The 24,949-nt window shown below is 41.8% G+C and overlaps 1 protein-coding gene across 2 annotated transcripts in view; it reads right to left on the reverse strand.

Moving 5' to 3' along the window:
- Positions 1–821: 821 nt before the first annotated feature.
- LOC121269522 (A disintegrin and metalloproteinase with thrombospondin motifs 8-like) overlaps positions 822–24,949 on the reverse strand; it is a 30,168-nt gene continuing 6,040 nt past the window's right edge. Inside the window, exons 2-9 of one of the 2 annotated variants that reach the window (XM_041174148.1) lie at positions 23,893–24,025; positions 18,898–19,065; positions 11,838–12,130; positions 10,213–10,399; positions 8,494–8,666; positions 4,596–4,771; positions 2,343–2,431; positions 822–1,041 (exon numbers count right to left, since the gene is read on the reverse strand). In XM_041174148.1, the coding sequence (XP_041030082.1) occupies positions 929–1,041; positions 2,343–2,431; positions 4,596–4,771; positions 8,494–8,666; positions 10,213–10,399; positions 11,838–12,130; positions 18,898–19,065; positions 23,893–24,025 (1,332 nt within the window). In that variant the 3' untranslated portion in view covers positions 822–928. Of the gene's footprint in view, positions 2,432–4,595; positions 4,772–8,493; positions 8,667–10,212; positions 10,400–11,837; positions 12,131–18,897; positions 19,066–23,892; positions 24,026–24,949 lie in introns of both variants that reach the window. The other variant, XM_041174146.1, reaches the window with a different exon arrangement.

The following is a 24,949-nucleotide window of genomic DNA, read 5'->3' on the forward strand; positions in this document are numbered from 1 at the left end:
ACCTTATTCTTGCTGAACAATTCAGTGAAAGATGTGAAATATTCTATATCAGTCATGGGAAGAAATTGAATTTAGAACTATGTTTAAAAGTTCAACTGATAGGTTGCTGTGCATACTGAATAAGATCAACCTTTGATATTAATATTAAAGGTTTGCCTTTCACGATTCCTAAATTTGAAGCTCCCTTGAAACTCAAAACTGAAATTTGTTTCTTTTGCTCCTATTCTTTTTAATATATTTCTTTCCTTCTTGCCAAGACCACATTAAATAATGGGCCAATAACGTATCAACAAAGATAATGGCAACACCGTTCTATAACTGGTTGATAAAAAGGTAAGTGGCTGTTTTTTTTCTCTTGGTAGAAACAGCACAGCTCTTACTGATATTGCAGTTGTAAATCTGAAAATGCCTCAATAAAACCTAGAGTAAAACGTTGAGATTTTTTGAAATGCAATCCTAGGCTTTTACTGCACGACAGTTCCATTGCACTCTTATCTATTCATATATATCAGTGTCAACTCTAGCAATTTGATGGTTGATAAATTAATTTCAACACATATGTTTGCTTTGACTGATTTTCAACAACCAAACATCTTCCTCTCTTGAAACAAGATTTTGAATGTATTATTTGCAGCAGAAATTAAAGGCTTGCATTCACACAGATATGACCAATGATTTTGAATTATCTCCTTCAAAAATAAGTGGGATGAAGCAGATACAAAGAAAATAAAAAAAAGAAACAGAAGGAATAAAGCATGAGACAGTGAAATAAGGAAAGAATTACTGAGGAGACATTAAAAAGAATACCAGGTGATAGAATAAAAGTTATAATTCATGATTTATTGTGCGAGATTAAACAGGGCTGTTGACAGAGCAAATTCTGCAATACTCACTAAAGTGGCAAAGTTCATTCATAAAAATCAAGATTTTATAAAGTTTTTATAAAATTAAGTTGATTTATTTTAATGTACCTCAGTTTGACCAGAGTCTCCTTATTTGCCACAAAAGAGTTAATAACCAGGTGTACAAAGTAAAGCATCTCTGTAGATAAAGGGGAGAAAAAGTCTCTTGTTTGTAACACAGCAGCAACTAAAAAAACCAATTCGAACCATTAAGATATAAACTGTACAAAAATAAATAGCTTTAAAAGGAAGCTTAAAAATAACTACACTCCTTCATTGAAGGTATATAATACCTCAGGTACTCTATATATAGTGTTGGAATGCTACATCTGAATTAGTTTTAAAATCTTCCATAAAATATACACACTGTTGTATGGAACTGATATGTAACAAACTATTATAGACACACCAAAGGCAGAACCTCTTAATTATTAAATTACAGTTACTATGATTACAAGTTTGTCGCCTTCGCAATGGCTGACTTGTCGAGCGTTAAGACTGAAACAGCAGCATATAAGAAAATCGTACAGTATATTAGCCTAACTTCTGAAAGGCAACGTTCTCTATCATCTGAGGTAGATAACTATCTGGCAAAACAACAAAAAGAAGATATACAGTGGTCTTTGCTGTCTTACTACTTCAAACAGGTTTACTTTGTTGACCTATTTGGATCAGTTAGTGCATTTTCTCCATTTTCCTATGGCTACACAACCCTGAAGCTAAGCAAGGTTGAGTCTGGTTAGTATGGGCTGTCAGATTGTATTTCTTTTTGCAAATAAAGTAGCCATGTTTAGCACTCCTGTAGGAAGCACTCCTCAGTCACAGATTTGGGTTGTTTGGAAGAATCACATTTATCCTCTTCTGCAGTTTTGCCAGAGTATTCAACACATAAAGCAGTCCGTTTCCTTTCCCCCTTGCCACAAGTTCTTGAGCAGGAGGACCAAGCGCCCAGCTGCCAAAGTGGGCATGGTGTATCGGCACAGGGTCTGATGTCCTCTGGTTTCAATGCCCAGTTACATTCCAAGGACACTTTGCCATCATTGTCCTTGCACTCTACATTTCTCCTTTGCCAACCAGATCCACAGCTACGAGAACATTCTGACCATTCCCCAAGAGTATACTGAGAGGCGATGGATTGTTTGATGGCATTAGGGGACTTCTTGTTTGCTTTGGCTTTCTGCTTGCTAAATAATACATCTTTGGGGATGAAAAAACTGTACTTCACCCTGGGAGGCAATGTATCTATACTCATAGACAGCAACTGAATTGTCAGTGGTTCTTGCAGCTGTTTGAAACTTTGAATTCTTTCCAGAGTAGTAGAGGAGCCACTGTACTTGAGAATAGCCCCTCCAATTGGAATATCTTGTTCTACTGTTATCACTGAATAGTCTCCATTCAGAATATACTTATCATCCAGCAACTTCACAGCCAGGTAATTACCATCATGTTTAATCCCTTTGTGGCTCCGTTGTTTGATATCTATATTGGTCGCTCCAGCAGGGATGGTCACAATGTCATTATATCCATACCTAGGAAGAAAAGAAACAGTTAATTCCATAAAAGATAATGTCTGATTATAAGAAATTCATTATTTCTTATGGTGTGAAATGAGGTTTTGCCACAATTAAGGGTTTTTATAATGTGAATGAAGGATGCATTAAATGCAATCTCAGGGCCCTGAAATTGTGGCATAATTATTGGCAACGGTCTCTGAATTTTTGATGGAATCTCAACTAAATAAACTTGCGGAGATGAAGAAAGTTTCCCTTTTGTTCACTAATGTATCGGTACTGGGGTGAGGTCCAATTTGCCTTTCTCCCTAGAATGTCAACTGTCATTTAACTATTCTTTTATAGAAATTTGGTATTACTGCCTCGTTTTTAACACCAATGGCCTTTTTTTAATTCATTCATGGATGTAGGCATCGCTGGCTAGGCCAGCATTTATTGTCCATCCCTAATTGTCCTTGAAAAGGTGGTGTTGAGCTGCCTTCTTGAACCACTGCAGTCCAAGTGGTGTTGGTACACCCACAGTGCTGTTAGGGAAGGAGTTTCAGGATTTTGACCCAGCGTCAGTGAAGGAATGGCAAAATATTTCCAAGTAAGGATGGTGAGTGGCTTGGAGGGGAACTTCCAGGTGGTGGTGTTCCTTTGTGTCTGGTGCCCTAGTCCTTTTAGATGGTAGCGGTTGTGGGTTTGGAAGGCGCTGTCTAAGGAGCCTTGATGAGTTCCTGCAGAGCATCTTGTAGATGGTACACACTGCTGCCACTGAGTATCAGTGATAGAAAGTGTGAATGTTTGTGGATGGGGTGCCAATCAAGCGGGCTGCTTTGTCCTTGATAGTGTTGAGCTTCTTAAGTACTGTTGTAGCTGCACTCATCCGGACAAGTGGAGGGTATTCCATCTGACTTATACCTTGTAGATGGTGAGCAGCTTTGGAGAGCCAGGAGGTGAGTTATTCATTGCAGGATTCCTAGCCTCTGATCTGGTCTTGTAGCCACAGTATTTATATGGCTGGTCCAGTTCTATTTCTGGCCAATGGTGACACCCCAGGCTATTGATAATGGGGGATCCACCTATGGTAATGCCATTGAATGTTAAGGGGCGATGGTTAGATTCCCTCTTGTTGGAGATGGTCATTGCCTGGCATTTTCTGGCATGAATGTTACTGGCTACTTGTCAGCCCAAGCCTGGATGTTGTCCAGGTCTTGCTGCATTTGGACATGGACTGCTTCAGTATTTGAGGAGTTGCAAATGATGCTGAACATTGTGCAGTCATCAGCGAACATGCCCATTTCTGACCTTATGATGGAAGGAAGGTCACTGATGAAGCAGCTGAAGATGGTCGGGCCTAGGACACTACCCTGAGGAACTCCTGCAGTGATGTCCCGAAGCTGAAATGATTGACCTCCAACAACCACAACTATCTTTCCTTGAGCTAGATATGATTCCAACCAGTGGAGAATTCCCCACCCCATCCCCCACCGGATTTCCATTGATGTCAGCTTTGCTAGGGGTCTTGGTACCAGCCTCAGTCAAATGCTGCCTTGATGTCAAGGGCAGTCACTCTCACCTCGCCTCTGGAGTTCTGCTCTTTTATCCATGTTTGAACCAAGGCTGTAATGAGGTCAGGAGCTGAGTGACCCTGGCGGAACCCAAACTGAGCATTACTGAGCAGGTTATTGCTAAACAAGTGCTGACTGATAGCACCATTGATGACCCTTTACATCAGTTTACTGATGATCAAGGGTAGACTGATGGGGCGGTAATTGGCTGGGGTTGGATTTGTCCTGCTTTTTGTGTGTTCATGTCTTCTTTCATTGTTTGTCCGCCTCATAATATTACCATCATCTTTGGTCAAAAGGGTGGAAATTTCCTTAAGTTTTTTCTTTCATTCCCAAAGTAACTAGCTTGAAGTGACCAATTCATCCTTTAGAATATAACTGAGTAATGATTCAAACAAGGTACCTAATTCAGATTCCAATGTATGAGTGCTTTAACTACTGCCTACTGCAATCAATACTAACTCATAAGTAGCTTATTACATTTGCTAAATGCTTTTTTCTCCAGCTGTAAAATCAAATCATATAACTATTTTCAAAATACTAAGCACACATCTTTCACCGTATCATATGGATTTGTTGACAGATCTTAACTTTGAAGGGTGCAGAACCTACTATAGAAATGGACATACTTGGACTTGTTCAGGGAGCCACTTATTTTCCTGCATGTTGAGCTATTCCCACCACAGACTGCACACTTGTCAAATTTCTTGCTGGATCCAATGACATGGTCACAGCCAGCTTTTACACATTGACCTTGCACACAAATTGATGTTGTATCAGGACCACATGATGTTCCATCAATCACCTGCAACACCAAGAATTGATTTAAATTAGTTTGCTTTTCATCATCATAAAGATATTTTGATGTCCAACATTTGAAAATGTGATTAGTATAGTGGAGCATTGATATAAACCAGGACAACGGAACAAGGGGAAGGAAAGGGTGGTGTTATATTGTACCAACGTACTTCTATCCAAAAGCCTGCATGACTTAAAAATTATTTTATACATTCTGATTAAAATTTATAACAATATGCACATGATTAATTGTGTAGGTGAGGCATATAAGAATTTCACAGGAGTCTGGAGTAGGACATCCTCATATTGGGAAGGAAATTTGTGGTGTATTCCATTCTGGCTGCAATAGCTTTCTTTCCTGAAGCACAAAAGGATGGGAATTTTACATCAGATTTTTAGTCCAGGGGTTTTGATACTTTGGATCCAGTGTCTCTTTTAATTAAGAAATTAGGTTTCATGGTGCTCTATGGTGCCATTATGCTTGTTCATTTATCTTACCACATACTATTGTATTCACAGTTCTAATGGCAAGAATTTAATTGAACAAGGCAACAGAATAAACCTTGATCTAATTGGCTAGTCTAACAAGAAATTAGTCAGCATTAACAAAAGAAGTGTTAATTTGATTATATATCTGAATTGTTTCCTTGACAAAGAGAGATAAGGGCTAGGGTATCAGCCAGTGTTTTCTTGTTCTGCCTGCATAGAGCTTAAACTGCTAATTAACTACTGTAGCCAAGCTTGGGCCGTGATTCTACAGAACACTTTTTTCATAGTATCATAACATTTTAAAGGCCAGAAGGAGGCCATTTGGTTTTTTGTGCTTTTGCCAGCATTCCAATTAGTCCCATTCCCCAGCCTTTTCTTATGCCACTTTTAAAAAAAAATTCAAAATATTTTCCTCACTACCACTTTAAAAGCTATGTTCAACTTCACTTCCAACATGGTTTCTGTGTAAAAATAATATTTCCCCCACTCCCTCTCTTTGTTATGTTGGTGCTTGTCTTAAGATTATGCCCTCTGGCATAAATTTACTGACTCCTCATATAGAGCACCTCACTTATCAGATTCATAATATCCAAACCTATGTAACTACAATGTGAGCAAATACCTAATGACTCAATTAAAATAGAAGACAAATGCCGGGATTTTCCAACCCCAGTGTGATGGGTCCCACCACAGCAGATGTGGTGAGTCAGCCAAAGGTCCATTGACTTGGATGGGACTGGAAGATCCTGCTGGTGGGTGGTGGTGGTGGGGTGGGGGGGGGGTGCTGCTGGAAAACCCCTGAAGTAATTTCATAAAAATATGTTAAATGTATCTTAATATTGGAAAGTAATTGTTTTAGCCACTAAATCTTTTTCTGACAATTTTGCGAGATGCAATAAATTAATCCATTCAACCAAACTACCAGATTTTCAGAACTTGTCAAAAAGCATAAGTGTTACCCTTCTGAAAATTGTAAAGGACCCAACGTATTTTGCAGTTGGCCCAAATGTAATTATTTGCGCTTTGTTACAGAGCAGAAGGATCTTTGCAGAATATGTTATTTATTTTTATGATGCCTCCAAAAAATAATGAAATGCAAATACCACAATATAGTTAAAGGCCTTAAATTGATCACATCAAAGGTTTATGGTGCCAAAACAATGATTCATAGTTGTAGTTCATCCATTGCAATAAACAAAGCACTGAGGTGCTGACAGCATTGGCTATTATCCTTCACAATCTGGGCAGTATCTAAAAATAATTAAACATAAGATGTTTTAATATCCTTTAAACTCAGTGTATAGCTGAGTTGTGTTGAGGACATCCAGTGGTTTTTTATTTCGTCTTATTTTGCACAAAGGAGAGAAATGTTTCAGTATGGGATTTGCCAATCATAGCTGGGTGTTTGAATTCTCAGTAGCGAGTGATGCCAGGGTTGGAATGTCACTCTTTGCTGGTATTTACATGCCTTGTGCTTTTTAAGTTTGTGATGGACTGTTAAAGATGCTGTAAATACCAAAAAAAACTTAGCAAAATAAAGGAAGTAATGGTATTAAATGATTCTCTTAGCTTATGGTGGAAAGGTCTTCAGCATAATTGCTGCAGTAACTAATATTTTATAAACTATACTTATTTTTCTTTCACAATTAAACATGAAAATTATGGCATGATGTAAACCCCTTTAGCAGAACAGAATCCACCCACACAGCCAACATTCACATTCACCCTTATCTTTGTGCCATCTCACACTCATACCTCACAGTCAAGATTGCCTTTTCCTTCTCTCCATTTTTCACTCTCACAATTCTCTGCTTTCTCTCCTTGCAGAAGAGGCTGCAGAATCCGAAGGGGAAGCAGAAAACTGGAGCAGGTGAGGGGTCCTTCCAGCTGTAGCCACCTTGATGGTCACTGACAAGTGTGTCCATGGGTCCACTTGGAAGGAATTTTATTCCAGGAGGCTGCAGATGTCAGCAATGACCTGTCATGAAAGCCTCCTGAGACACTGATGTTCATACATGTTGGGAGAGCTGATCGTCTGCCCATAGATCTGGTGTTGGGCCTCGGCTCCTTTGAGCTGCGTCTCTGTGTCCGTTCCCTCTGTCTTGTGGAGCAGCATGGGGCTGAGGAGAAGGCAACCAGTGTTGCTGCTGCTGTTCCTGCTCCTTTTAGTCTTGCTGCTCCTCTTGTTCCTCATCAGAGGTTCAAAGTAGAGCAGCAACTCCCCTGCCACAGTGAAAGCTGGCAACAGGGAGGTGCAGATCAAGGCAAGTAAAGTGCAAGACAAGTGGACTAACTTGCAAGGAGTTGGAAATCCCCTGTCAAGCAGTAAGAGCATTCTCTCAGAAGGGCAGTGAGCTGCAGCCTCTCACTTATGCAGGACTGCAGCTCTTCAGTTTCATGGGTTGAAGGCTTCCCAGCCTGTCAGTTTCACTAAACAAGCATCCAGCTGTTTCTTATTTCATTAAACAAGCACTCTCTGCTGTTTTCTCATCTGATTGTCCCTGGCATGTTCCACACAGCTCTGTAAACCTGGTGTGTTGGCTGTTACAGCCAGAGAATCCTCGGTTAATTGCCTCTTCAAATATTTTAATTACTTACCGACAGCTCCAGGGGCTTGCAAACCTGTCTAGGTTAATCTGGAATTTGGGCAGGATCATGGGGAGTTCCCAACCCGATGCCAGGCTTTCCTGGGCTCTAAGCACCACTCCCTTCCTCCAACCACTCGTACCCAAATCTGCCTCTCCGTGGCTGTTAAAATTCTGGCCCAAGTCTGCAGATCATTAAGTTGGGTTTCTAGAGCACTAGTCCAATAGCATAACCACAATGCTACAGTACCTTCAATACAGATGACTTATTCTTGCAATGAGTCTTTTGGTTAAAAAAGCTGAATTGATTAACAGGCCAGCTCCAAACACAGAATGGAATAGATTATTGGGATAAATTAATATGGGATCTGACAATATAGTAAGATACCAGAATGTATCTCAAGAATACAGTGTTACTCAACCTTAAGTTATTACACTGACAGACTTGGTGAAGCCATACTGTAAACAACTGAAACTAAAACCAAATACAGTGGATGCTAGAAATCTGAAATAAAAACAGAAAATGCTGGAAACATTGAGCTGGTCTGGCAACAACTATGGAGAAACAGATGCTGTTTGACCTGCTGAGTATTTCCAGCATTTTCTGTTTTCAGTTATAGCTGTAAATTACTGTCTATTCTAAGGAGGTACTTACTTTGGATTCAAATACTTTAAACTCACTTCTCCCTCTGGCACGGCAGAACAGCTTACACCGATCTCTTGGGGACACGCCAGAATATTTGGGTATCCAGTTAACCGTGTTGCCAACCAAGTCTTTGTAATTCCAGCTGTTGTACTTTTCACACTGCTCCTCTCTGAAGCTTTTTCCTATCGCAAAATAAACAGAGTCTAGAAGTTATTTTCTTTGTGTCACATTGGGAGTGAGCCCTATCTTATTTTAAAATATTTACTCTATTCTAATGTGACTCAGTTCCAAACTGCCAAAACCAGTGAGCCTTTTCAGAACAATGTAGAGCACAAACTGTGTACCAGACAAAGCTATAATATGCTTACATTTCTGTAAGGGACAAGGTTGCAGTGAACATGCTCCCTTCAAACCCTGAAAGCAACATTTTTCAAGTCGGCAAAATGCAAATTAGTTGTAGGACTATGAGGCAGCATGAGCATCCCTTACACTACTAACTCCATTTCAAGCTTCTTTGCTATTGCCTTTGTGATTCAGAGAGAGGACCCAACCCAATCCTTTGTGCTTGTGTAGCATGCGTTTCAGACCAGGGAGTAGGGGAAGAGCCTCCAATTTGTCAATGTGATCAGGTAATAGTTGTTGGAGCCATAGGCAGCAGGAGGTACTGGAGACCTCTATAGAGAAACTTTCCATTTCACCTGCCCCCTGATCTGAATGGGGCTTACGTGTGAACATATCTCATTCTTCAGCACAACCCATCCAACATTTTATGAGCAGAAAAAGCCAAAATATTTCGACGCTCACATTTGATCTTTGCTCCATATTTGGCTTATTTGTAAACTGTTAAAGTTAAGTGTTTATTTGTAACAAAGACTTTGGGTCAGAAGTTTAGTGGGATCAGGGTCGGGATCAGAGGCAGGTGAGCGCACAATTTGGTGGTTCTTCGCATGATTCTGACTTGGAGTCATTTTCAATGAGGGTGGCTAGGGGACAGGTTGGCTGCTTGCCTACTATTGTAAATTATGGAGCCTATTGAGGTTTTGTTCCCGCTCCAGTTGGAATTTTCAGTTTCCAATGGAGACAGCCTATGTTGGCCTGGACCACATCCAGCCTAACTTGAGCAGTTGTGGGGGTCTCTCACAACAGACCCAAAATGGGCCACATGTTGCAACAGCTGGCCATCTGCTGGAGGGGTTGTCCCTGCAGGATTATGGCCGAGAAGCTGTGGCATTGTAAAAAAACATAACTTCCCCACCATTGCTCATTGCTGTCTCCATGCTCAGATCGGCAGCTCCTAACTCAGCCAGTGGGGCTACTAATCTCTGAGTGCGGGAGATCCTCCCATTGGTACTCCAGAGTTGGGTGCCTGCCCATCATCCCTGATTGGACAACAAGCCTGCTTCCTGACCTTTAATTGGCTACAGCACTCAAGATTGTGGTGGGGTGCCTAGAGCACACTTTGCACAATTGGGACCTGGAACTGGCCTCAGTGACTGGTTCCTGACCCGTGATTGGAAATTTTGTATCAGAAGTTGTACTTCAGACAAACCTGGAAATGAAATGGAACTGATGAGTTATGACTGGTGGAATGTGGAAGGGTATGTGACCCATTTACATTTCCGGGCTGAATATTTTATCTCCCTTGTGTAATTGCAAGTATTCCATAGGTCACCACTCCATACTGACAATTCTACAATTATTCTTAAATTACCAAAATAATCCATTTACCATTATTATTCGGACAATTTTGCGTATTGCAGGAACGGTACCGTGTTCGCTGTCCTTCACAATATTTTCCACCATTTTGAGGCACTGGATCATTGCATTCTCTGAATGAAAACTGCACACCTCCACCACAAGTCCTGGAACATTCGCCCCAGGGACTCCAAGACCCCCAGCTTCCCTGGACTACAACCTGCAAGAAAGACAAAAATTCAACACCCACTTGTCTAATAACGTGTTGTAGACTTTTACTAAAATTGTGTAATTGTTTAACAAAAATTACCTTGCGTTCAATCCTCAATTATCTGAGAAAAAACAAGCAGCCCCAATCAAAACATTTCCAATTTTCTACCAAGGCTGTTGTTCCCATTTGTTTCTAATGCACCACTAACTTTGTCTTGCTTTCCATCAGTGCTTTTTCAAGTGATTACCCAGTATCATTTACGATGTTGCAAGCTTTGGGCTCCCTTACCCCATCAAATATACATGAAGGAAAGGGCAGTCACTGTAAGATTGCGGCTATGAAACAGAGATGCTAAGAGTTTTGCAGAGATTGGATGAAGCAGTAGGTCCAATGTTGTCCTGAGACTTGATTTAAAATCCAGCCCAAACACTTTCCCATTTAGCACTGTGTCAGTATCAATAACTCCTCAGCCAAGAATATTGCTCCAATGCAAATTAAGGTTCCCTTTACTTTGGCCCAACTATAGGTCTTAATGTCAAATGAGCAGGTATTGTAGGCATTGTGAATTTCCCCCATGAACCAGTGGGATGGCTTTCAAGGATATGACCAACTTTGGCCGAACTGTGGGTAGTTTTGTTCTGTGAACACAGGATAGGTTGATGCTACAGAGCTTTTGCACAGGACACTTACAGGAAGGAAAGAGAGAATGTTTTCACCCTATCAGTTTGGGTTGACTAGATTTAAACCAAGTACCAGGTTGTTATATGAATTTACTGGTGCACCCAACGTCTGTGGCTCATCTAACTACCTGCCTGTCTTTCATTTTTGCAGTTCATTGTTTCATAGCTCCAACCCTGTTATCTGATCAGGACACTAATACCAAATGATAATGTTTAATACCAAAATTTACAATATCTGCAATCACTTAAAAATCAATATTCATTTTATACGTGACACACAAGTGAGATTTCTTGAGCTTACTATCACATTACAAAGGTCCTATGTGGACAAAAAAAATTGTGGGCTGGGTAATCTTCAACTGCTGGCTGCCCATTATTTCCCTAAGAAATGAGTGGCAGACGGTTAAAAATTTAGGGGTGGGACAGCTTGTCTTAGTGCCCCAGACCCTTTTTACGTGATTTTCAGGCAATCCTTCAAATGGGTTCACAGCATCCCTGCCTGTTTTGGGCTGAAGGCAGCTCAAAGATACAAAATGAAGTCTTATGTTGTTGAAATACAGCACACTTTGTGTTATGAAAGTGTCACTGGGACCAAACAAACTACTGTTCTAAATAAATTGCGGCTGGGTTTTAAAATATTTTCTCAGTTCTTTATTCTTAACATGTAATCACGATTTGTATATCTTTAAAATCACTTGCATTAAAAGATGTTAAACTCATAGTGAAAAATAATCTCTGGAAAAAGCCCACACATTTCTACACCTTACCTTTAAGCTAGTTACCTCGTCGTTGCCTATGCACACACCATCTATACAGATTTTGTTCTGCCCACATGGAGTCCCATCTCCCCACAGGAGGCTTCCGTTCTTCGTGTGACACATGGGTTGATCCTCAATCCTACACCACAGCTGAGAACACAAATCGGACTCTGATGTGTTTGGACAGTGTCTGTACTCCTCTCCGAAAATCTGCTGGCACTGTGCGTCCAAGTTGTATGCTTGCCCTGGCAGCTCGGTAGGCAATGGAACTGATTGAACAGGAGCATCGAGCAGACAGTCACCTGAGAAGAACACCAGTTGCCATCAAGTATTATTTTTTTACACCTTGTATATTTAAAAGAAGCGTATGTATTTTTAATGAGCATTCTGCTTTGATGATATTATTTTATTTTCACATAGCTTTATACGCATCGTTTTTTTTTCAGGCATTTATGTTGCTCGTGACATAGAGCCTGAACCTTGTATGTACTGCATCAATTTTACAACCGTTTCCAAGTCTATATTTACAAGGAACATCAGAACTGCATCAATCCCCTCATCTGCAAGTAAATTTCTTAATTAAATAGTTGATTTTAGTATGTAATTGATAGTGGCCATTGGTTAATTTCAGTCTAGAAGCTCCATGACCCTAGCTGGGGGTAAGGGGGGTGGGTGTTGCTGAAGCATGGATTGGGAAAGAGGAAGATATTGGAGAGAAGGAAATCAGTTGGCATTCTAATAATAATTGAAAATCAATTGTCAAGGCCATTTTTACCATTAGGTAATACTGTGAAATCAAATTGTAGCTCTTCCTGTTGGCACATGTCCATTTATAGATCTAGCTTCATCAAGCTAATAATCCATTCAGACTCTTGTTTCAAATATTAAAAATGTTTATATTAGTCTACACCAGGAGCATGAAATGGGTTTATAATCAAATCAGTCAGCAGTTTTACACTGCATATTATTTTCTTTTCTATTGAAGTCAATGGGTTGTTCATTCAAGAGAAGCTTGTTTCATGCAATTCTTCACCCTGCAAGAATCCAATATTGCACTCAAGAAATGCCAGTAGAGGAATAAAGTGATATAGTAACGGTATCATGGCTTCACTTACTGGCATACAAAATAAGTATTGGCTCAGTATTTACTAAAATAGAAAGAAAGTGTTGAAAATACAGGTCACACTTATACACTTGAGGGGGAAAACTGTTTCAGGTGGAATCCACCATCAGGGAAATAGTAACCTATTTATCCATTTCAGCTCCTACCTGTACTGTATTTCCAGAATTTCATTTTGGTTTCACCAATGGATGCAGACAAATACTGAATATTATTTCAGCTTATACAATGTGTTAATACAATCAAAAAATGAACAATTTTTCTATAATGCCCAATTGATTATAAGGTACTGGGGTCAGCTGAAAACCACAATCGTACTAGACGAAGTGATGTTTTTTAGAATATTCCCAATATTCTCATTCTGCCTTTATTGCAATGTTGAAGATTTGGAATAGTGTCCAAAGTATGCTGACACAAAAGGAATGTCATTAAAAACTGAGAAAATAAGAAATAATATAGGAATTTTGAATTTCAACTAGTTAATTGAACTGTAGGCACAATCCTGCAACACAGCACAAATTTGGAGACTGAAGCCTTGAAATGGTGTTATAGGATACAAGTGTACAAACACTTAGGCTGGAATTTTCCAGGCCCATTGGCATTGGGCGTCATGGCAGGAGGTGGGGGGCTGGAAATATGGCGAGAAAGCCAAAGATTGTTTCACACCACCATGAAACCAGTTTGCGCTCGTCCGCTCCACCTGTCAGTGGTGGGCCGCGATCCCCACTGACACATGTCAGGAATGTTGTTTTAATACACTTGCATCCAATTGTAAGAAACATCGTCCCCATATCAGATTTACCCCCCACGTCGGCGTGACTTCACTTGGAGGGGAACTCAGAGGTGAGTGCACACAAATTTGCGGTGCTTGTGAACATCGCCCATTGGACAACAAAAAAGAGGTGCCATGCATTCATGGGGTTGTGGGGGGGAAGGGAGCAGGCAAGTTGCTTTTTCCCGGCTGGTTTTCAGTGTGGTGCCAGAGCAAGGGCTCCAGTGCAGGGCAGGCCTGGGGGGGCGGGGGTGTGCTGGTGAAGGTGGCAGAGGGTGGGAGGGAGGCAAGGCAGGACAGTATGAAGGAAATACTCAAGCACAATCTTGGGGATGGGGGGAGGGGGTGTGAGGGAAGCAGCCACATGCTTGGGAAAACTGGTCAAAAGTGAGTATCCTTCCGCAGCTGAGCCCATACAGTGGCAGCTCCATTGACATGCTTGGAGTCGGGCCTCGGAAGCTTTACTGTCCACTCCAGCAATGCAATAGCATGTAAGTGCCACCAAATGCTCCAGAACTTTTCACCCCTCAGGTGCAGATTGCAAATGAATGTACATTTTAGGGGGCAGCAGACCAATTGGCTGACTGGGCAAGTTTTACAATCCCTTTGTGAAAGGAGGCCCTGGCGTAGTTACTGGTGGAGGCGCTCACAGCCCTTTGCAATGTCTTGATTAAGGCTTGGACCAGTGTCAATTATGGTTGAAGCTAACAGTGCAGCCTTGCAGTGTGGGTTAGGAGAATGCCTGCGCCTGAGCTGAGAGCACAGCATGCAGTCCAATGGCAGAAGCTGTTGCCAATCGGTCAGCTGGGGCAGAGGTGGGTGTTGTCCTAGACAACCAATGAGCCCACTACACACTGGCCATCCAATTGGTGACCAGCACTTTCCTGCATGCGTAAAGGGGCCTTCAGACTTAACCAAGAGAGATTCTTAGTACAACTAATGCTAACCCACGAGTCTATCTCTTTGATCCTGCTGCAGGAGAACATCAGGTTCATGGAGCCCGGTGATTTAGCGGTATGCCTCATGGTTTACATAGACCAGAGAAGAAGAAGAGAATGGTGGAGGCACCTGACTCAGCAAAGGGAGGAGCACCTCCTTCAAGATGTAAGGATGGCAGGGCCTGCTGCACATGAAGCTGAAGTTCCACAGTGAGCCGTCGTTCATAGGTGCCTCACGCGACTCAGGGTCAATAGGAGGCGCCCCGGTCATTCCAGCAGATGACCAAAAACCAGTATCACTGAAGACTGCGCATGTCTAGGGAACTGGTTGGTCACATATGCCACGGGGACATGGAGGGCATCCACTGCCAGTGGCCATTAAAGTGACTGCGGCACTCAATATTTAAGCTAGTGGCTCCTTCCAGGGCTCCACAGGTGACCTGTGTGGGATCTCGCAAGCCTCCACACACAATTGTATCCAAGAGGTCGCGGGCACCATCTTCGTGATGGACCAAAACTTTGTGCATTTCGCCCTGGATCAGGAAAGCCAGGAAGTAAGAGCGCTGGGAATTGGATAGATCTCTGGTTTTATACAGGCACCCTGCCTTTGACTGCACTCACGTGGCAACAAGCAGTCAACTACATCAACCACAAGGGCTTCCACTCGCTAAATGTTCAGCTGGTGTGCGACCACCACAACTGCATCCTACAGGTCTGCGGACGATTCCCAGGAAGCATCTACGATTCCTACATCCTTAGCAGGTCTTAGAGCCCTGACATCTTCCAGGGTCCAGATGGGCTGCTGGGTTGGCTCCTCGGGGACAATGGCTGCCCACAAAGGATATGGCTGATGATGCCCCTGCCATGGACTCAGACTGTAGTAGAGCGACAGTATAACAAGGCTCAGGCTGCAACATGGACTTTAATGGAGCAAACGATAGCACGTAGAAAATGAGGTTCCAGTGCCTCAACAGGTCCTGTGGAGCACTGCAATATAGTGCATAGAGAGTGTCACACACTATTGTCACTTGCTGCATGCTCCACACCCTGACACTGCAATGGGGCGGGGGCAGACCTGGCTGAGGGGGGGATGGAAGAGCTGCATGTATCCTCCAAAAGGAGGACGTCAAACAGAATGACGCTGCTGAGATCTGTGAAGTTGAGGATGCTGGTGATGAGGCCATCACACTGGCCAGATGAGGTAGGCACACACGGGAGGCCCTCTTAGCCACAAGATTTGTGGAGGATGATGATGAGATGCAGTGAGGACAGTCCTTGAGGAGAATGGGAAGCTGCAGTGAGATCGAGCTGCCCCACATCCCTCTCACCTACACATTGTTGGAGGCCAACTATGGCATAATGATGGATTTCAGCCCGTACAGCAGTGCAGGAGTGATGTCTGGGACCAAGGTCTCCATAGTGGCCACCAGCCTACCAGTGTTGACCTCAGTGTGTTGATATGCCGACGCTATCACCTCAGCTCTCCATCGTGCCTGGCAAACTGAGGAGTGCAGCAGACATCACTTCCTGATGTTCCTGAGCTTGCTTTCGCAGCTCCAGTAACTGAGGTATGACTGAGTCCAGAGGCTCCTCATCTGACTCGGACTCAGCAGGTTTCTGGCCTCCAGCAGTCCTTCGAGTGCCGGAAACCTGGGAAGTCCCTGCCATCGGCTGCTGTGGATCAGACAATGTGATGTGCTCACCAGATTGTGACCCCGGGGCTATTCTAGAACTAGGTCCTACTAAGGTGTGTGGCTTTGCGCTGGTGGAGGGTGTGGGTCAGCGCTGTGGTGGGAGTTCAATTAGGGTGTCATCAGATTCTTCGTCTGAGGTGTCTTCAGGGCTTGAATCGAGGACATGGCTCATGGACCCCCTTGGCTGCTTCCCGGATGTGCCTGCAAAAGCAAAGAGAGATAATTAGTACGTGGCAGGGACTGCAGAAGAGGGGAGCTGACTCGCAGCATGGTGGTCTGATGGATATTGCACTACTGGATCTTCATTTGGTTGAGCACCGCTGACCTCATCGTCGGCACAGGAACGATCCAGATCATTGTTGGCCAGCTGGATTGGTGACCTTGCTTGCTGGTCTTCTCCCAGAACGGGGGTAGGGGACTTCACGGCAGGTCTCCACTGTTTCCACTAAGTGCCCGAGGGAGGACCTTAATGTCGGGCATTCCTCCACAAATCTGTGACCTCTCCCTTTTGTTATTTGGCAACTTGTCCTGTATGAAGACAGATGGAGAGAGTGTACGCAGGATGCCTGCCAGGCCAGATGAGAAGGATGCCTGGCATGTGTGGGTGGTGAGTGGCACTATGGATGTGGTGATGACACGATCCGCAGGGCAGGTCAAGGTGTGTGTGAGAGAATGAATGGTGATGTCCCTTGAGCTGGCAGTGAGTGAGATCCCTGTGGATGTGTGATGGGTTCGTGAGTGTGTGAGTTGACAGTGATGAGAAGAGTGACTTACCCCTGGCAAGATGGAGGAGATCATTTATCCTTCTTTGGCACTGGGGTGGCTGACCTCTTCGGCAGGGCATTGGCCCTGACCACTGCTGCTACCACCTCCCATGCTGGATTGGTGACCTTGCTTACTGGTCCACAGCGGGGGGAGAGACTTGACGGCGGGTCCAGTAAATTTGGGGGCAGCATGTTTCTTCGCTTTGGCATTCATGTCTTTGCAGCAGCTTCTGAACCCTTAGAGAATGCTAGCTCTGTGAAGGGACACCCTTTTAATATGGCACCCGGATTACTGAAGGGCTGAGGTGACAATGGGACAGGCGAACCAGAGGCTGCCTCGCCAGCGATCCAGCGTGTTTCAGGGGAATGCATTATTAATAAGGTGGGACGCGCCGGGAATGGGACGATATGGCGCGAAAACTTGCCACGCTGGCCGGCAGGTAAAATACCCTTTTTCCCTCCCGCTACCACACTTTGTGCAAATCTGGGATGATTCCACCCTTAGTATGGTAATCTAAACTCCCCCCTCCACTTTTTGTTCACCTGGGCCGTAAGCCAGTTTAAAATAAGTGAATTAATACTTCCACGAAAATGGCACAGGTAGGTATTTCAGACATAGGCACTAAGCATTTGATCACTACCACCTCATTGGGGCTAGAAACGGAAGGGAGTCTCTTGAGAGGGACTTGCAAACACACAAGTTATTATACTAGGAGGATATCAGGCTTGCTATTCTCTTCATCAGCTTTTGGCCTGGTTACAATGCACAAGATATCTATCACCAGGAATGTTCACCTTCGAGATCCTGTTTATCACATTGGATAAACTGCACTTACAGGATTGCAGTACACTTCTGTGATATGATAAATTGTGGATAAAGATGCATATTTACAACTCAGTTTATGAACTAAACCTTCTGTAGCATGATCAGCCCATTTGCATTTATTGACTGCCAAAGAAAAAACGCCTCAGCTGTTAGTGAATTCAATTTTCCACGTGCCAAGTTCTTATTTCTTCGTCCATGTGCATTGCTGTGACAATTTTATTGGCAGTCAGAAAAAATAAACTTCATTCAAATAAGGGTTTGGAATCATGGTATGTGAATCTTTTACTGACACATGTTGCAATGCTAACCACGCATGCACAATGTGTGTTAAAATGGTTTAAACAGGTGGGTTTTTTTGTTACACATTGATCTATTTGTGTTAACCGTTTTGGTGCAATTTGAGAGTGAAAAATATACCTCTCATTTACACATCGATAGATTATCAAAAGTCACAAGTGAGGTTCCAGCATGGCTAAGATATGATTCAGTGAATCTTGCTTCTCCAAGTACACAGATCCGTATTATCCTAAATCTTACCTCCCTCACATTTTCTTTTTGTTTTTCCATTGATACAGTCTGTTTGAGTGAGCTTGTGAATAAGCTGCAAGTCAGTGCATGTTTGTGGATGGTTTTGGAATGGAAATTCATGGCATTTGGAAACTGAATCAAGATAATCCCCGTTATATGTAGCCCAGTATCAGCTAACAATGTGCTGGGACCATTAGCAAACATTTATAACAACAGAGACATTTTTCCTTGGTTACAAAATATGGAGGATTTTAACAAATAATTAGTAATCAAGACAACCCCATGAAATTTACAGTAGTTTCCAACAACAATGTATATATTATAAAATAGAAATAAACTGTTCTTCAACATTAGCTATGTAGCAGGTGCATATGTTTCAAAAGCTGAGAAGACAATCACTCCATCATATTGCAGCTGAATCACTTACCGTGGCCATTGTTAAAGAACTCTGTGATATAAAATGCACTACAAGGAGACCAAGGTAGAGTTCTGTTGAGACGGATGAACAATGGAGCCATCATATGGGTTTTCCCCATCTGACCAAACATCTTATCACATGTTTTTGAATCATCATGTGGCATACTCAATTCGTGACCTATCACAATGAGAAAACATTAACCTAGTCAAATCCAAACTGAATATAGCAAGACTATATAATTGTTGCAGTATTGCTGGCTAAATATACTGTAAGCATGAAACCATTATAAAGTAATTATTGTTCAATTTTTGGAAACTTTAGTGACTATGGTATCATTTTTAACTATCAAACAGCATTTCTAATATGTATTGCATAACTCATTACTTGGGAAAAGGTAAGAATATGTCTTTTAAGATAGATATATTTATATATTTTAGAAATTTAGAATCATGCTACTTTCCATTATATAGATATTAAGATACACAATGGAACTTTAAACAGCATACTGGCTGCTGTTAGACTTCCTGTCTGAAGAACTAAACAACAGATGGAATTGTTGATCAATGACTTCAGATAAAAAGATGTAACTGATCCAAGTACAGAATTCCATTGTATCAAGTCATTTCCCATTCACCCTCATTGTATAGAATTTCAGGTCCAGAAATAATACTGAAATGTGCCATTCAAATTGAAGTGTATACATACTTTCCAAATATTTATGATTAATGTCTCATTGTGTTGATTTTTGCCAATCCTGCATATCTTCTGCACACTAAATATCTCTTGCAAATGTCCACATTAAGTACAATGATAGTACTTGAACTTTGGTTGAAATCAGAGTAATTTACTGAGATGAGGAGTAGATATTAAAAATGGCTTTATATTCCAATTAGAACTTTATTGAAATCTTAATTCGTGCATAATGAAAGCTCAAATGCTAATTGTCTGAAATCAGAATCCACTACACCTTTAATATTTGGTAGGTTTAACACTTATTTTTCACTCAATGAAGTGACAGGGAGAACCTAGTCTGACAACAAGATTAAGATGTACTAGGTTTTCGCTAATTAGAGAACAAGAGGATACTTTGGTCGGAGAACTTTCAGGTTTTTATGTTATACTAACAATGTGAGACTAGTGTCCATTCACATTGATGCAAGGTAGTATTATTTGTGGCTACCTCTGCAACTGCTGGGCCAGGGAAGAAATGACTTGTGCATATGTAGTTACATACATTAACTGAACTCTGGCTGCACCCAATCATTTGAATCTGTTTTAAAGGGCCGCGGCCCACGTTAATGTTAAAGATCGAGAATGAAATGTCAAATGTTTTCAACCTAGACCAATGAAACATTTGCAAATGCATTAAATATTACTTTGCATGAATAGCAACTATAATGCAGGCGATGTGAAATTGAAGTATTGTGAGACCATCTTCCTTGAGCTGGTCACAAACTGGCAGTTTAAATTCAATTTACGTCATTTCACACCTGAATTACATTATTCACTTCTGCTCCCTGCAAAGTGAAATTGCTTCATGTTGCTGCAAAATGTGCAATATAATGGGCTAATTGGAGAGCAGGAATGTGCAGAACCATTGAGTTGTAAAACAAAAAAAAATGATATCTAGTAAAATGTTTACAGCGTTCCAGATGTCTCCAGCACCTTATGACCATGAAAGGTGGAAATGTGCCAAATTCTCTCTGGCACTTAGCCAAACCTGCTCTGGGCTAAGCAACACATAATGTTTAGGATGTCCAACTTTTCAGTGATGAAGTATAGCTATTCCTTTTTAAAATTCATCACTTTGTTGAGTTTAGTTTTTTTTTTAAATTGCCTTTCTAGTATACAAAAGAAAATAGGAAACCTGGAAAACAGGACAATTCTGAAGAAGTGAAGGTAAAATCTTTGCAAGTATCCGACCCCCTAACAGTTAATAGATGGCTATCCCTGCCGTTTTCTAACAGAGGGAGTATTGTGTCTCTGTGGTAGTAATCAGGTTCGTGCTACTGTATGTCATACATTGCTCATATTCTAAAGGTAAAACTGAACATTATTTTGTCTTTCACACATTTATCCTATTTACAAGGGTTTAAGCATCGAGGGCTTGATTTGGCGTATTTTCTGTGCTGGGGGTGCGGGAGGGGAGATGGGGGTGGAGGCAAATTGAATATCTCAGGCAGTTAGCTCACCAGCTTCCTGCCCAGCCCCGGGCTGACCCCCTTAATATGTTAGGTATCAATAAATAATTAAGGTCAATTGGGCTTGCCAGCAAATCTGATTGGCCAGCAGATCTCAAGGGATGGAATTCCTCCAACTGATGGGAGGAAGTCCCACTCTTACCTTGTTTAGCCCCCCTGAGCGTGTTATGGCTGCGGGTTGGTCGCCTTTCCAGCATATCAACTGGCGGCTGACTGTCCTTCCAAGGTGTTGGGTGGGGGAGGGTGGGGGGGTGGTGAATTGTGAGCAGTCTGCCCCACCCCTCCCTCCCCCATCACCCCACCCTCCCAAACAGCCTCCTTAAAATGCAGCCCCTAGGCGCAGGAAGGCAATTCATTCATCGCAGTGTTTCAATGGTTTACTTAGTTGCTATTGTATTCTGTTTCTCTCTTCCCTACCTCACCACTCAATTTTTGCTCCAAAAGTTTAAATTAAATCAAATAATGTAATCTATGATTTTCTTTTGGTCATGGGAGAAACTGTCTGGAAATACTTGCACGTGGCAAGTGGCAAGTGAAAAGACTAACATATATCAACTCAAGAGATGTATAGAAATTGAAAATTTGCTGATCATAATCAGATTAGACTGTACCATCTGTCAACACATCCCCTCATATTCCATCTTGCCTCTATCTCACTATTCCCTTTCCCACGGGCTCTTATCGCCTGGTGCTGTACAAATACAACTGATATCAAACAAATCAGACCCTTCCTCTGCAGCCACTGGTGCTTTTGAAGATTTCTTGAAGTCCAAAATGCAAAAAGAAATTTTTGTTTTCCTTCCAAATGCTTGAACCCTAGAAATCCTTCCTAGAAAATGTATTTTTTCCCTTCTCCGATCTGTGTTCCAGATGATGCTTCATATCAGAAGACACAGAATTTAAAACAATATTTAGGATGCCAACAAATCAGTTTGTTTTCTGACTGAACCAGCTAGAGGTCTCGGGGCTCAGGAAACAATACTCCTGTCTCTGAGCTAGAAGCCCTGGGTTCAAGTCCCATGCCAGGACTTGCTGGCCATGGAAAGAGTGTTCACAGCAGTTCAAAAGGCTGGTAATCAACATTTCTCTACTATTCCCCAAGGGGAAGAAACTGTGTGTGGGAGGATATGAAAGAAGCTGCAAGTTAGATGGACCAAAGATAATTATGGATGGGAAAGGCCATTCAGCTCGTAAAGAACCTAAAGGTCCTACCAAATGCAGCAGTCTAGTGGGGTCTTAGAGTGATTCCAGGAATCCTTCCTGCCTGATTCTACCTGTTTATCATTCCTTATCTTGATTATTGAAAGAAAAGAACTTCCTGATACCCTTTTAAAATGTGTTTATTTTGCTAGTTTCAACCTTGTCTGAATGTCACAGCTTAGCTTGATGCCATGTTCTAGATTTACTTTTTCTATAACATTTACTATCTTAGATATCTTTCAAGGTGCCCCTTCTCAGTCTCCTGCTTTCAAGAGCTCTGGACCATTTCAAGGGATAGAATCTCTGTGCAAAAACTGGATTCAAACGTAATGGTCCAGAGATCTACTCTACACTATTTTTAAAGCAGGCAGACTATTTTTAATCATTACATTTATACTATCGTTTATACAGAAGTACTGGGCACTTTATATTATTATCTTCACCTTACTGCAATCAAGCGTTTGGTTCAATGTGTGACATTTTAGTGGTGTCCAGTTTAGATACTAAACCCACCACGTGCATTGGTTTATAAGATAGTCAGTAGTATTCTCCATTCTCATATCTTGAGGTGTAAAGCTCTGTTTTGCTCACTGGTGAATGAACTAAAAGCAGCAGAAAAGTAAAAAAAAAGGCCATAAAGTCATAAAGAAAATGAAAATTATTTTTCAACTCTGTGCCCCAGCCTTCTCAAATCAGGTATAGTATAGATTAAATGTAACAAACCAAGTTCCCTGCCAACTAAGTTGTTGTTCATGCCAGGATGTCCCCATGCTTCATTTCTAGTCTGGGCAAGTAAGCCAAAATCATTCAGTGTTATTTCTAGAACTACGATTGGTCCATATCCCCTAGTATTGGCTCATTGGGAAGCTTCAGGAGGTGAAGGACAGGTCATCAAAAAATAAATAAAAAGATTGGGAGGGAATGGTTCATGGGTAGAAACACAGAAGTCTGGTGGAAATTGTCCACAGTCAGAGTGCAGAGCGATTGGATGGGAGTGGGCTACCTAAAGACACACGTGCCTTTGAACACATTGTCATATGTCAGGGACTGCACTGTGCTGCAAATTGTGGTCTCACTGGGGTAGTACATTGGCACAGGGCAAACATAGGTAGCCAAGTGACTGGATGGAGGTTGTGAGGTACTTGGAGTGTCTATCTGAAGCCTTAAGTGTTCATGAGTAATCATACTGTTAGGGAGGAAACTGACTGAGAAACATTTAAGGGTAAACCTGTTCTACAAATAGATGCATTATGGCAATTAGTTTTTTTTTTCAATATATAGGCAATAAATGATCATATGGTTTCTGTACGTTTGCTTCCTAAATACAACTGGGCAAAAAAAAAGATAAACCGTAATTACTTAGGATGTAAATGGGGAGAAACATTCTGTGCAATAATAATGGTAGAAAAATTCCCAGCTAGTGGAGAATAAAACACCCAGATATTTTAACACTTAACGAAGAGGAAGAAAATGGACACACTCATGGTCAAGATGTACAGTACGGTTAACATCGATAGCAGACAGATTAATATGCGTACAACTGCAGGGAATAAACATATTCCAGATACACATTTAAGGGCATTAACTATAGTTGTCACTGTACCCAGTTCATGTGCTACGGTGTAGGCTGCCTGAAGTCCATCATCCTCGATCACAGCACAGCTCCTACTTGTGTCACACATGGTCCCAGTGTCTGCCACTCCAAGGGTATCACAGCTCAGATGGCCACAGATGTCCTGTGAGGAAGGAAATGAGACAACTTCTCAGCCAGTCGCACTCCAAAGTGAAAATGGTCAGAAAGGGCTATGCCTGTTGGAATCAAATTGCAATGTTACGTGCATTATATTTCTAATTTTCACAACTGCCTCATTTATTTCACAAAGGCGTTAGGCCAATGTTTTAATTTATAAAAAAAAAGGTTATGACACACTTGTGAAAAATATCACAAGACCAAAATTCTGATTTTTCGCCCAAGACTAGGAAATCCATCAATGGATCAAATCAAATATTTTTGCCTATATACTAACAGAAAATGACAGGAACAAATGTTTAATTTTTAAAAAGTAACATGCTGAATCAGCTGAAAGTACATGTAACTCATCGAGAGAGTGATAATTTAATCCTGCCTATATGGAATAAACTCCATCTCTGCTATCTCACACTCAGTTATGCTCTCCTCCAAATCTTTATTTTTTTTTTGTTGGTTGGCAACTAATCACAAATTCCTAGAAAAAGTAGAATCATAGAATGGTTACAGTGCAGAAGGAGGCCATTCAGCCCACAGAGTCTGTGCCAGCTCTCTGCAAGAGCAACTCTGCAAGTCCCACCCCCCTGCCTTTCCGCCACATTATCTAATGATCTAATTCCTTTGTAAAATCCACAATTGAATCTGACACCTCCACACGCTCACTGTTTGTAGACAATCTTAGCCCCAGAACATCTTTGCTGGAATTGTTCAGGGTTATGTCCTAGGTACAACCAGCATCAGCTGCTTCATCAATGACCTTCCCCCCGTCATGAGGTCAGAAGTGGGGATGTTTTCTGATGATTGCTCCATATTCAGTACCGTTTGCAATTCCTTAGATGCTGAGGCAGTTCATGTCCATATGCAGCTAGACCTGGACAATATCCAGGCTTGGGCTGACAAATGGCAATTAATA

The sequence above is a fragment of the Carcharodon carcharias genome, chromosome 25 (genome assembly GCF_017639515.1).
Source record: "Carcharodon carcharias isolate sCarCar2 chromosome 25, sCarCar2.pri, whole genome shotgun sequence".
In the NCBI taxonomy this organism is placed as follows: Eukaryota; Metazoa; Chordata; class Chondrichthyes; order Lamniformes; family Lamnidae; genus Carcharodon; species Carcharodon carcharias.